The 14,484-nt window shown below is 36.4% G+C and overlaps 2 protein-coding genes across 2 annotated transcripts; one reads left to right on the top strand and one right to left on the bottom strand.

Annotated features, from left to right (window-relative positions):
* Positions 1-307: 307 nt before the first annotated feature.
* Positions 308-6,709, top strand: LOC120170226 (pentatricopeptide repeat-containing protein At3g18110, chloroplastic-like). Its single transcript, XM_039178203.1, has 4 exons — positions 308-4,348; positions 4,453-4,653; positions 5,321-5,411; positions 6,130-6,709. The coding sequence occupies exons 1-4, from the start codon at positions 810-812 to the stop codon at positions 6,649-6,651; spliced, it is 4,353 nt and encodes a 1,450-aa protein (XP_039034134.1). The 5' UTR covers positions 308-809; the 3' UTR covers positions 6,652-6,709.
* A 990-nt stretch (positions 6,710-7,699) lies between these two features.
* On the bottom strand, positions 7,700-14,178 carry LOC120170230 (flavin mononucleotide hydrolase 1, chloroplatic-like). Its single transcript, XM_039178207.1, has 7 exons — positions 13,924-14,178; positions 13,743-13,818; positions 12,394-12,445; positions 10,453-10,567; positions 10,301-10,371; positions 8,696-8,783; positions 7,700-8,003 (listed from the first exon to the last, which is right to left on the bottom strand). The coding sequence occupies exons 1-7, from the start codon at positions 14,127-14,129 to the stop codon at positions 7,883-7,885; spliced, it is 729 nt and encodes a 242-aa protein (XP_039034138.1). The 5' UTR covers positions 14,130-14,178; the 3' UTR covers positions 7,700-7,882.
* Positions 14,179-14,484: the final 306 nt, after the last annotated feature.

Genomic DNA, 14,484 nt, shown 5'->3' with positions numbered 1-14,484 from the left:
CTACCATATTAGCTGTATCATTAGTTTTTTTATCGTCAAATGGCTTGATTGTAACTTTAAATAGCTAGATGATTTAATCGAATAAAATCAAAATATTGGTAATCAAAGTGAAAAGAAGCAATAATTAAGTGGTCATACGAGTAGTTTATCCCTATTTAAATTTGTGATGTTACTTATCCATTTTGGATTTTATTTTCATATATGGGCTGTTTGAGCACAAGTAATTGGAGGCCTGTGCTGATGGGATGTTGCCATAGGTTTATAAGGAGATTAACCACTTGACACCTTTAAGCTGATAAGACTTGAGTTTTCTACCACTCGACAACGGTACAAGTTCTCTCTGCTCTTTCTCAATCTTTTCCTCCTCACTCAGGTTTTCATCTTCGGTTTTTACAGTCACTCCCTCTTTAGATCTTGTAAGCATCGCTGCAACTGCCCTCTTGACCTTACGATTGTTTTACTGGTTAGCAGCAGAAGCGTCATTTTCCACTCCTTTCTCGGCCTCCATTTTCGAACCAGTGAAAGAACTTCAACAACCAGAGAGTAACCGGAGAGAATTGAACTCGAACTCGAACTCGAACCGTCGAAAAGGAAAAGCGAGCAGAGCGCAAAAGAGAAAATGAGAGCGACAATTAATTTTATCCATTTTGGATTTGATTTTCTTATATGGGCTATGTTGTCCAAGTAATTGGGGGCCTGTGCTGATGGGATGTTGCAATAGGTTGTATGGAGGAGAAAACTATATTTTTTTAGTTTTCTTCCGTAGCAATTGACTTGGAACTTTTAGAAAACAAAAAATCATTTGGCCCATGGCCATGTCTTTCAATGGAGGACTTGTTCTCCCTTTTGCATCTCCCACTTCAAAGGTATGCACGAACACCTCTATCTCCTGTACTTCTTCATCAAATGAACACACAAATGACAGCGATAGCAATACCAACAAATTTAGCTATAGCAGAGCCTCCCCATCTGAGAGATGGCCTCACCTTCAACTTCAATTACTTGAAACATACCCTTCAACTCAAACCCATTTTTCAGTCACCTCTCCTCAACTTACCCCTGTAATTAAGGAAACTGAATTATCTTTGGAATCCTCAAAGATTGAAACTTTGGAAGTGAACGATGAGACCCAGGAGAGGTTGGGAAGAGTAAGTAAGACTAGGGTTAAAAAGATGACTAAATTGGCATTGAAAAGGGCCAAAGATTGGAGAGAAAGAGTGAAGTTTTTGACCGACAAGATTTTGGGGTTGGGACAAGATCAGTTTGTTGCTGATGTTTTGGATGATAGGAAAGTTCAGATGACACCCACCGATTTTTGTTTCCTTGTGAAATATGTTGGTCAGGAGAACTGGCAACGTGCCCTGGAAGTTTTTGAGTGGTTAAATTTGAAGCAATGGTATTCCCCTAATGCCAGGATGCTTGCTACTATCTTGGCTGTGCTGGGGAGGGCCAATCAGGAGATTTTAGCTGTTGAAATCTTTACCAGGGCTGAGCCTACCGTTGGGAATACTGTTCAGGTTTATAATGCCATGATGGGTGTTTATGCAAGAAGTGGAAGGTTTCAGAAAGTCCAGGAACTGCTCGATTTAATGCGCGAGAGAGGGTGTGAGGCCGACCTCGTAAGTTTCAATACTTTAATCAATGCTAGGTTGAAAGCGGGAGCTATGTTGCCTGATTTAGCTATCAAGCTTTTGAATGAGGTGAGGAGGTCTGGTCTTAGACCGGATATAATAACATATAATACTCTTATTAGTGCTTGTTCTAGGGTATCAAACTTGGAGGAGGCAATGAAGGTTTTTGATGATATGGATAGCTGTAATTGTCAACCTGATTTATGGACTTATAATGCTATGATTTCTGTGTACGGGAGATGTGGTATGTCACATAAAGCTGAGCAGCTGTTTAGGGATTTGGAGTCTAAAGGGTTTTTCCCGGATGCCGTTACATATAATTCATTGCTATATGCTTTTGCAAGAGAAGGAAATGTGGACAAGGTAAAACAGATTTGTGATGAAATGGTTGAGATGGGGTTCGGTAGAGATGAGATGACCTATAATACAATTATTCACATGTATGGGAAGCAGGGCCAGCATGAATTGGGATTGCAGCTTTACAAGGACATGAAAGTGTCAGGGCGGAATCCAGATGTGGTAACATATACAGTCTTGATTGATTCCCTAGGGAAAGCAAATAAGATAAAGGAGGCTTCCAATTTGATGTCTGAGATGTTGCATGCTGGCGTTAAACCTACTGTGCGGACTTATAGTGCTTTGATTTGTGGGTATGCTAAGGCTGGAATGGCTGTGGAGGCTGAGGAGACATTCAATTGCATGCGCAGATCGGGGATTAGACCTGATTTCCTGGCATACTCTGTCATGTTGGATATCCTCTTCAGATGTAACGAGATAGCAAAGGCATGGGTGATGTACAGGGAAATGGTTCGTGATGGTTTCACGCCTGATGATATACTTTACGAGGTAATGCTTCAGGCACTAAGAAAGGAAAACAAAGTGGAAGAAATTAAAATGGTGGTTGGAGACATGAAAGAACTTTGTGGTATGAATCCTCAGACTATTTCTTCTTTCCTTGTCAAGTGTGAATGCTATGACCTGGCTGCACAGATGCTGATATCAGGCATAAGTAATGGTGATGCACTAGATGAAGAGAATTTGTTGTCTATTTTGAGTTCATACAGTTCATCTGGTAGGAACAAAGAAGCATGTGAATTACTTGAGTTCCTGAAAGAACACTTTGAAGGGCCTAATAAACTGATAACTGAAGCTCTAGTTGTCGTACTCTGTGAGGCTTGCCAGCTAAATGCTGCCTTGAAGGAGTACGGTAATGCTAGAGAATCTGGTTTGTTTAGCAGGAGTTCTACCATGTATGAGTCCCTTATTAGATGCTGTGAAGAAAATGGACTTCTAGCTGAAGCTTCTCAGATTTTTACCGAAATGAGATTCTGTGGTGTTGAACCTTCTGAATGTACTCTGAAATGTATGATTAGGGTATATTGTAAAATGGGCTTCCCTGAGACAGCACATTGTTTGATTAATCAAGCTGAATCAAAAGGTTTTCTTCTCGACAATCCTGTTATTTATGTCGTCGTTATTGCAGCGTATGGAAAAGTGAAGCTGTGGCAAAAAGCTGAAAGTGTGGTGGGGAATGTTAGACAGAGATCTAATGTGGATCGCAAGATCTGGAATGCCCTAATACAAGCTTATGCTGCAAGTGGTTGCTATGAACGAGCTAGAGCTGTTTTTAATACAATGATGAGAGATGGTCCTTCACCAACAGTAGAATCCATTAATGGTCTCTTGGAAGCATTAATTGTCGATGGAAGATTGACTGAGATTTATGTGGTAATCCAGGAATTGCAAGATATGGGCTTTAATATAAGCAAGAGTTCTATTCTTCTGATGCTTGATGCATTTGCTCAAGTTGGAAACCTCTTTGAGGTGAAGAAGATATACAGTGGAATGAAAGCTGCAGGGTATTTTCCTACCATGCATCTTTACAGGATTATGGTTAGACTGTTCTGCAAGGGGAAACGAGTGAGGGATGTTGAAGCCATGGTCTCTGAAATGGAAGAAGCAGGATTTAAGCCTGATCTTTCAATTTGGAATTCTATGCTAAAGTTGTACTCAGGGATTGAGGATTACAAAATGACAGCTCAAATATATCAGAAGATTATAGAAGCTGGACTTGAACCAGATGAGGACACTTACAACACTTTGATTATAATGTACTGTAGAGATCGTAGAACTGAAGAGGGATTATCTCTGATGTATGAAATGAGGAAAGCGGGATTAGAACCGAAATTAGACACCTTTAAAAGTCTGATTTCCGCATTTGGCAAGCAGCAACTGCCGGAACAAGCTGAGGCATTATTCAAAGAGTTGCTTTCTAAAGGCTACAGTTTGGACCGTTCTTTCTATCATATGATGATGAAAATATATAGAAATTCTGGAAACCATTCCAAAGCTGAAAGCCTGTTAAGTATGATGAAAGAAGCAGGAGTAGAACCCACTATTGCTACAATGCACTTGCTTATGGTTTCTTATGGAAGCTCTAGACAGCCAGAGCAAGCAGAAAACGTTCTTACTAATTTGAAAGAAATGGGATTGAATATGACTACACTACCATACAGTTCAGTCATTAATGCTTATCTTCAGAATGGGGATTATAATGTTGGAATTCAAAAGCTTATGGAGATGAAGATGGAGGGATTGGAAATAGACCACAGAATATGTACGTGCTTTATCAGGGCTGCAAGTTTGTCCCAGCACACGAGTGAAGCCATTATCCTCTTAAATGCAGTTAAAGATGTTGGATTTGATCTTCCTATCAGGTATATGGTTTTCATTTTAGGAACAAGACAATGGTCTTGAAGACAGATTTCCTTCCCCTTGGTTTCATTCCGTACAATTATTGATTATAATTGTTGTAATCTAGGCTTCTGACAGAGAAATCCAAGTTGCAATTTTCAGAGCTAGAAAGTTGTCTTGAGAAGCTAGAACCTGTAGAGGACAACGCAGCCTTTAACTTTGTCAATGCCTTGGAGGATCTATTATGGGCATTTGAGCAGCGGGCCACTGCCTCGTGGGTTTTCCAGTTGGCAGTCAAGAAGAACATTTTTCGACATGATGTTTTTAGGTATACTTACAGCGATAGGTTCATTTTCATCGCCTTTATTCCCAAGTTTTTTGAATTATATTCTATCATCAATGAAGTTCTTAAAGCTAGTCCAAGAAATGAGGGTTTTCGGAATGATTCTCGTATTTATAATATTTACTATATTTCTAATGTTATCAACTTATTGCATTCATATTTTCTTAAGCTTCTCGATTAAAGTGTAGATGATTTCTGATTATGGTAGAAATTTGATGGAATATCAAAATTTTGTTAGATCTTCAAAAGTAGCTTTAGTTAGTTTGCAGCTGCGGTTTAGCCAAATCAAGTTTTTTTCTTGCCTAATTTGGAAAATTAGTCCTTTAGGTATTAGGATATGCTTGCTGCTACGATAAAATTATGTTTGAAATTGCTGTCATTGACCCCTAGAATTTTATAAGTTCGCCCCCAGCATAAGATCATGTGTCCGTCCTTGTTAGTGTTGATCGAAAATGTTTTGCGTCAATTCAATCCATCCATATGCAAGGACTGAAACTTCATTGGAACTTTGATGCAAATTTGGATTGGGCTATTTTAAAGAGGACTATTTTAAGCATATGAATAGTCATAGATAGGAACTGAAAGCTAGACCAGACTATGATTATTATGATACTGTATTTATTTCCCTTATACTATAGCTTCTCTGGTTCAGGGTAGCTGATAAAGATTGGGGTGCTGATTTTAGAAAGTTATCTGCTGGTTCTGCTCTTGTTGCTCTCACTCTGTGGCTTGATCATATGCAGGTAAGTTCTCCGAACCTTTGTTTTAGTTTCCTTTTGACATTTTGAAAACCACCTGGTCTAGTGTAGTTACATATATGCTATACCTATTTATAATGGTATAATGTCATATTTAGTGCTTCAAAAAAAAAAGAAAAAGGAAATGAAATGAAAATGAAAATTCGTGTATGAAAAAGAAGTTGCATTATGGTACCTGTGCCTGCATCAATTCATCCTACACTTGTAACACGGTTTGTAAAATTTGTAATGCGACTGTCACCCTGTAAGATAATGATACATGTCATAGAAAAATGCCTAGTCACAAGATGAAAGCTTTTGAACGTGTACGGTAGCCGCCACATAGTGCAGATCCCCGTTTTACATGGGTGAATTGATGCACAATTAAAGCAGAGGTACTACATTGTATATTTTTATCTTCTTCAGTAAACTATATTGGATACTTTCTTGAAGTTTAACTGTTAAATGTGACATTAAGTTAAAAATGTAGAGTTTATTGATTATCAGCCTGTTCATGATTCTAGATGGTGCCATGAACAGACAACTAGGGTCGCCTTCATTTGAGTTTATTGCAGAAAGATCAAGGACATTAAGGAGATTGATTTAGTTGAATGCTTTTTGTTCTGTTTCTCGATCCCTGCTTATAATGAATGTCCTGTTCTTGGCTCGAGTTTTCAGTAATCACTGTTGTATATTTATCTTAACATTTTTTTCCATATGGAAGGATGCTTCACTACAAGGGTATCCAGAGTCTCCGAAATCAGTTGTTCTAATAACTGGGACAGCAGAGTACAACATGGTTTCCCTTAACAGCACATTGAAGGCATGCCTTTGGGAGATGGGATCCCCGTTTCTTCCTTGCAAAACACGCAGTGGCCTCCTTGTAGCGAAGGCTCACTCTCTTAGGATGTGGTTGAAGGACTCGCCGTTCTGCTTGGACCTCGAATTGAAGGATGCTCCGTTGCTCCCAGAGCTCAACTCAATGCAACTGATGGAAAGGTGTTTCATTAGACGCGGTCTTGTACCGGCATTCAAGGAAATAACCGAGAGGCTTGGATTGGTGAGGCCAAAGAAATTTGCAAGACTGGCTTTGCTATCTGATGAGAAAAGAGAGAAAGCTATTGAAGCTGATATAGAGGGAGCTAAAGAAAAGTTGGAGAAGGTGAAGTCGAAAGTTGAGTACAAAAGAGCAAGAGTGATGAGAAAGAGAAAATTTATAAAGAGACCTCTGTCCAATCATAATTAAAAAAAAATGGAGATTAGAGAAGAAAACATTGTGTAAATTTTGTATGAGCAAAGAAAATGGCAAAACTTCACTAAATTATTTTGGCAATTTTATTTATTTATTATTTTTGGAGTTTTGAAGTGAGCATTGTAAATACTTATGTCCTCAAATATTTCTTCTGTAATAAGAATTAATCTTGGAGAAATTATAGTCACTGTTAGGAGAGTTGTTAGAATCTGGAAACAGACACATACCATAGCAATTTTTTTTTTATTGCTGAAATTTTTAAAATTTCCTTGGAAATAATGTTGGTTTTTGAGAGTGATGACTAATAGTCAAAGTAGGCAAGGACTTCTTTTCAATGGAGTTGCTAAGTAGAGCTTGAATTTTGCAGTTTTTTATTGGCATAATGCCAAAATTAGTCCCCAAAGTTTACAAATAATTATTTTGCCCATATTCTATTTTTTTGGAGTATTTTGGCCTACCAACGTTTCTTTTTAGGGCAAAATAACCTCTAACATTTGACAGAATAATCTCTGTCCCTTATTTATTTTTGAGGGTATTTTAACCCTCAACAATTTTATTTTAGATTAAAAAAAACTCATATTTTGGAGTGTATCGTGTGTTATCTAATAATTTTCATATGTAAAGGAGCTTTTTGCTCTAAAGTCAAATGTTATGGGACAAAATGCTCTAAAAGAAAGAGAATATGGGCCAAAATGACCATTTTAGTAAACATTGGGGGCTATTTTTTGCATTATGCCTATTTTATTTATAGTTTCAAATTTGTATGTTGAATCACACTTGAGTGGTGAAGACATGTATTCAAATTATAGTATTTTTGTTTTTCATATAGTTGTTAAATTACAGACAATAAATGTATTCCAAAAATGTTGCAACAACAATAATATCTATCAAATTAATACTGCAAGGATAATAACATTGAATCTGGTTGTAGCTTTTTTAGTCTATGGAGACATAATTTATGAAAAATATTATGTATATATTTTTTAAAGGGAGAATGTTCTTTAAAATAGTTCAAGATGTAATGGGGCGAGCTACAACAAAATGAACAAAGAGTTGAATTCTTTAAGTGAAAAAAGAAAACCAGTGGATAAGAGGTCATCAAGGATGAAAAACCTGGAGAAAAGCTTTTTCATAGGGTGATATAAAATACAGAGCTTATTCCAAGAATACTCCATACAAAGAATGAAACATACATGGCCTTCATTCTGAAGGCTTAAGCTGATCTTCACTGTCCATCTATCGGAATTTCAACCCCCAATCGTACAAGATCTCGGCGTAGTAAATCCGAGTTCTTAAACTGAAGACCAGTAATGCCGACTCCTACAGCAGCCTCCACGTTTTTTATCCTGCGCAACATGTTAGTAAGAAAAAAAAGCCAATTATGCATGTACAAGTCTCTGAATGATGCAAAGCCTGCGATGACTGAAGATAATACAATGACCCTGGAGCACACTGGCACTTCAATCCCAAAGGGTTTCACTGATGCTCAGAATTTGAGACTATCCAATTGATGAGTGAAACCTGTAGGATGTGAAATGGTTTATCTCCCTTTGGCTAGTTAAAGGCACGCTAGGCCTTCACATGAACCCCCAATAATGTGGCACATAGAAATTAGACCACAAACAACGGTAAACATGTATTGCACGTCGATAATGTATCTTCTACTGTTATTTATTTATTTTAAATATGATTTACAAATTAGGAGAAAAGAATGATTGTGCAAAGACACCCACACAGGAAACTTACATGCATACCGTAGAGACACACGAGGGCCTGCGGTCTCCAAACAACACATGCACCCATATCAGTTCATGTCATGCATATGCATAATAAGATAGAGAATCTAGAACTGCTTATATTTAGGAGTGAGAGGTGTTGTAATTTTGATTTGAAAGCATCTTTTTTCTTTTAACACAAGGTGAAACATCTCTCTTATTAGCCCTCGAGAAACCAGGGTTTGTACCCTCTACTACTATTGCTTTTAGTTTTCGATCCGATTACAAGAGCCTCCTTATTAGAAAGTAGGCAAGGATGGTACCTGTCATCAATGAATATACAGCTTCCTGGATCAACTTGAAGATGTTCTACGACAGCCAAATAGAAATCAGGATCAGGCTTCCTCTTCCCTGGATGCACAAAAGAGAGAATCATTCACTATGGCAGAAAGAGATACATGAATACAGAAAGCAGGTAACATTCTCTAAATATACATATTTTCTGATTTGCTCAAGAACTCAATCACTGATAGTTGTACAGTGTGAAATAACATTGAAAGTTGAAACACTTATGAAGGTTGAAAAAAAAAAGCAAAATGTTATATGGATAGATGTTTTGTGCCGTTTCTCTTTGAACTCGCTTGCTTCTGGAAGCACTAATAATGAACCAGAAACAAGGAGGTTAACCATTTCTTAGGAAGTTAAGAAAAAAAATGGTATTTTTAATTTACAATTAAAACGCAAAAAAAGGCTTCCAGGCAACATTAACTGTTATTACATGTTCAATGAGGTAAACAAAATGGGAAGAGAGTGTGACCAACTGGCAAGTGGGAATTTGACATCCATATCTGGGATGCTCTTTGTGCATACGGTCATTTTCATTGCCATGAGACATTCACATGATCAACTCCCAAGTATAAAGACTCATATCAGTTAGAATGTTACAATCTTGTGTTTGGGATCAATAAATCAGCTCGTCAAAGGGAGACTGAAACCTTAGAACTTGCCGAGGGGAATTCTAGACCTTAGAATCGATAGGGAGAATCTTAAATCATGTAAAATTAAAATAAATTCTGAATTAATTTTATTGCTATCAATCAGCCTCTTTATATAGAGGTTACATAGGTTTACTTGTTTGAATAAAAGATTTAACTAAACAAGAACTCTAAATAAAGAAAGACTCCTAATGACATAAGAAACTCAAATAAGATCTCCCCATACTTCTAATAAAATAACAATAAACTGATATCCTGATATTACTAAAATAATTGACGCCAATAATGTTCCTTTCCTTCCTTGACTTCACGTATAACAGTAGAAGACAACAGAAACAGAACAAAGTGAGCCTACGTAAGGTGTAGGAAAATAAATGGAAAGAAAGGCCCATGTTTAGCACAGCACAAACTAGAAGGTACTAATCACCTTACCTTTTCTGTTGAAATAAAAACTAGCTGTAGACTCTTTTTTACGCAGAACTGTCATAATGCATAACATATCGTGCTGATAAACTACTAATCATCGAGGACTATATCAGCAATGTTAATCATTAGGAAGTTCATCATTTGCTTAGGTATTCTATCACGACTTCAGAGAAAAGGAGATTAAAGGGTGACGAAATCAGTTTTAACCCTAATGGTTTTACCCACCTTGCCTAGGAAATGGATTCCAGCTAGGTCGGTTCAATCCTTACACCTGCAAAATTCCCCTTCTAACATCACTCAGGCTATGGTCTCTTTTCTACCAAAAAATAGTGCAAGAAATCATCCTTCTTCATTATTGTTTAGAGGCTATAATGTGTAATGAGGGAATGGATTTAGGGCCAAGAAACTAAAACAAAATAGAAGTGAAATTCTCCATTCGGTTGAGACCAGAGATACTTCTGTGAGAACTATATTTTAATTGGGAAGAGATTAGGTCCTTGAACATACCATACATGCATGAACAAAATGTCCATGACAAATACTTTGAAATGTTTAACTTTTCCTCGATTATTTTGTACCTGAAGAAACACATACACGTGTAAATATTCAATTAATAAACTACTGAATCAGAAGGAACCACGAGAGCTGTTGCATCCTACCAGATGGGGTAATTTGTAAAAGCATGCATTTCATAATTGTTTTTCTTCAAGTCTTGAAGCAACTCTTCGACTCCTTCTAAGTAGGTATACCCTCTTCTCATACAATTTTTGAGGCCTGAAAAATAAGTCATTGAAATTAACACCTAAAGATAATTAGGAAGGCCAACACAAGCAGACATATTACAAATGAAATACAAAGAAGAAAACAATTTTTTGAAGATCTATTGGAATGCCACCATAGTCGCCTCTTGTATCCAAAAAGTGCAAAATGTTACTCTAAACCTGACTGGGAATATACTTGCCATAGCATATCTGATTCCATCTTCCATGTCCAACTCTCGTGCGTAAAACAAATAAAAGCATAATCCTGAGTTTTACATATAACTAGTTTCTTAACTTTTTAATTACAACAACAATTATTCATCTTGACAATTAAAAACATCATATTTAATTTGCAAATCAATATTCTCTTTCTTATGTTCTCTTAATATTATTTGTAGATATGTAGCGCAAACCACAGATCTATTAGATATATTTTCTTTATTTCAAATAATGGTGAATACGATATTCGTTAGGATCAGAACAACATTAGCATTGATCTTTCAAATTATTGGAAACTAAAAACTCGGTCACCAGTATCTGATATTTTGTACAAGTTCATCAATACTTGCTCTGTCTTTATGAATTCACTTTCTTTCCCACTCTCTCAAGATCACTTAGGAATTTAATTTCTGCTTTCATTCGATCCCATTATGATTATGCAACATATCTAACCAACATAGCCAACTAAAACTGAAAAGAGCACACAACATCATCTACTTAAAGACTGCCACTTTCTACAGTGCATGCAAGCTAAATTAATTTTGGTGCAAAAATGGCATTTTTACGATAACAAAATTGTGTGCAAACTAAATTAATTTTGGTCACTTCCTACATGATGCCCTAGGTTTCCACATGTCTTTGTGGCTGGTTATATTAAACTATATTTTTTCAAAGATTTTTTCCCTTTGCTCAGAGCTAAGAATGCTAAAAGGGCAAGCTAATTAAATGTCAATCCTAATTTCATTGGAGGAAGATTTGAAAAAATTTCAGGATGCACATGCCTATGTAACACAAACATAGGTGCAGATAAAGTTGAATAAATGCAAGCTCTCTTTAACTCTTTGTCTCACTGAGTTGAGGCATTATCCAAAAGATCAATAAAACACATATTTGAACCAATATGCAGCTTATCTATGGAAACACCACAAATCTACTCATCCATCTAGTTAGATATCCATGCATTATATCAACATAGGCAACCATATTCAATGGTCTAAAGCCTCTTTGAAGAGTATAGCAGACTCAGGACCACAAACCATGATGGTTTAGCTCTTTTGTTAACAGTCATAATATACGGCCCTAGAAATAGAATAGCCCCAAGAACTATATTTCCCATGCTTACTTTCTAGGAAACACAAACCATTTCTTCTGTACCTTCTTTAGCATCAAAACTCCCATGATTCTCTTAGCTTGGTGCCACCAAGCCATTAACTGTGAAACCGATTTCTTCTACTTTCCAGAAGATGAAACAAACTTTCTTGATTAGCACTCTTATCTCCAAAGACCACCTTGTTAATATGAGTGAATTTTTAAACCTTTTTCTTTACAGTAATTAATAAAAGTTTCTATACTTTGCAAGGTAGATTTCCTAATTAGTACAACCAAAATTAGCACCGTGGTACTGAAAGATAACAGAGAAAAGGAATCTCTATGTCAAATGAAACAAAAAGAAGAAAAACAACACGTTGAAACACATTTCTTCCCCAGTCAATTCAGAATATTTAATATCAGATTTATTTGAGAATTTATACTATCATCACATTTTGCATATGGCTATTGAAGATTCAAGCAGCCTTAAAAATGGACTGAAAGTAAAGGAAAAAAAAAACAAAAACCAACCTTGCAAATCAAAAGGCCTTCTATCTTTAAAGAATTTTGCTTCTAGCTCCTCCTGAAAGGAAATAAGATAACTTTTTCTCACACTCCAGACCAGTACGTAAACAACAAAGCAATTAAATAAGGAGAAAAGCAATGTCTTTAAAAGATGAGGTGATAGTGCAATTAAGAGATCTATAAGTAAGAAGGAATGAGTGAGGAAAGGGGGCTAGGGGGTGGGGTTTAAAAAAACACAGACTAAAGGCATGGAATTTTTACATTTTTTCAGTCCCAAATTATATTGATAAAATATGTTGCAGAAAGTACAGTGGTAAAATATAAATACAAAAGTTCCTGATAAATGAATCCTCTAATGGTATATCTCTGGTCGACTGGAAATTTACAAGTGCCAGAAGGTTTCTGTCACTGGAGCAACTATACGTCTCAATATGACAAAGGATCACGGTTATGGTTAACATTGGTATGAAACTAATAAGGTCACCAGGAAATAAAGAATACAAATAACTAATCGATGCATGTAGTGATAGTCTAAAAGCAGCAGAGTGGCTTGTCATGTTTCGGTTGTGTGCACAAGCTTCATTTATTGATACATGCAGAAAAAATTAGTTATTCAAAACCAGAAACTATTTCAGCTACTATATTCACTTATCAGAAAGCTGGCAGCGTATCAGAATAAAGTAAAAGGATTACAAAGGGCTAGTTTTTCTTTGGCCAATAAGGGCTAATCATCTTGTGTTTAGTGGCAAAACGATATTTATGATGCAACAATGATCGGCAGGAAAATCAGAACAGCTACAGTGTGTCCAAATTGGGTTTAAGATAATCAACTTGCTGTGCTTGAATATCCACTGCCAAATAAAGTTCACCCTCAAACACAGAAAAGCTAATAAAGTGCTTAAAAATTATATTTCTAGTGAAACACATGTATCATCATATGTATGTACTATAATAAATAATTGAAATATTTTTAGTGCATATGTGTATGATACAAATAAAATAACATTACATATTGTTTAAGATATTTCATCCTAATTAATTCAAGCAAGAGTTTGTAAAATGAAACTCATTCAAGCTCAGGGATTGTTTCACGCCTCTAGTACACAAAACAGCTTGAGGTCAAAGCCTTTCACCGTGGACTGTACTCGACTCAACTCAACTCGATTACATCTCTATGAACAACAATTCAAAGGAATCAACACCTGAAATAGTTTTAATTGCTTTGAAATGGCAATCAATCCTAAAAATTGACAAGTGAAATTATTTCAATCTTGTAAGATACCTCAATCAAGCAGTTTAAAAGATCTTCCAACACTATACTCATAAGACTATTTTACTCAAATCTAGGTGTGTACCTCATCAATCACCCCATTTTCAAATTCCATCCATGCAGTTGGATGCTTGCATTCGATTAGTTCCTTCAAAGACATTCTGACCATCGAATTAATATTTGATTTTAAATGGAAAACAATACTAAAGACCCCAAACAAACACAGTGTGAAATAAGAATTAAAAGAGAGAGAGAGAGAGAGTTACCCGAAGAAGGCAGGGACATCATGGTAAAAAGGGTCGCGAACGATGGTGTCCATGATGTCAAACAACAAAATGGGAAGCTTCCTGTTGTTTAAGAAAGGTGTTGTGTTGATGGGATTGAATGCCATCCTGGTCCTGGAATTCCCAGAAAATAGTTTTGGATGAAACCAGATTGTTGATGCTGGTGGTGCTCTGACCAGTTGAGCCATCCAGTAGCTGTTTTTCAACCAGAAATGGGCGAGAAAGAATCTTTGTTTTCAGATTCCCCTTAGCAGGAAAGGAGGGAGGATCAATGATGGGCTTTGGGTTTGCCTCTCCATATCTGGGCTTACAATTTGTTTGATTCATGTTTGTGGACACTCCTAATGTCTGGGCTTACAATTTGTTTGATTCATGCTTGTGGATATTCCTAATGTCTGGGCTTACAATTTGTTTGATTCATGTTTGTGGATATTCCTAATGTCTGGGCTTACAATTTGTTTGATTCATGCTTGTGGATACTCCTAAAAAATATGCATACGTTCATCTTAACAAAGGAAAAAGGTCAAATTTGACCAAATATCC

Source organism: Hibiscus syriacus, unplaced genomic scaffold (genome assembly GCF_006381635.1).
Source record: "Hibiscus syriacus cultivar Baekdansim isolate YM2019G1 unplaced genomic scaffold, ASM638163v2 tig00111774_pilon, whole genome shotgun sequence".
NCBI lineage: Eukaryota > Viridiplantae > Streptophyta > Magnoliopsida > Malvales > Malvaceae > Hibiscus > Hibiscus syriacus.
The sequence above is the reverse complement of the archived record's forward strand: the minus strand, read 5'-3'. Positions and strand labels throughout refer to the sequence as shown.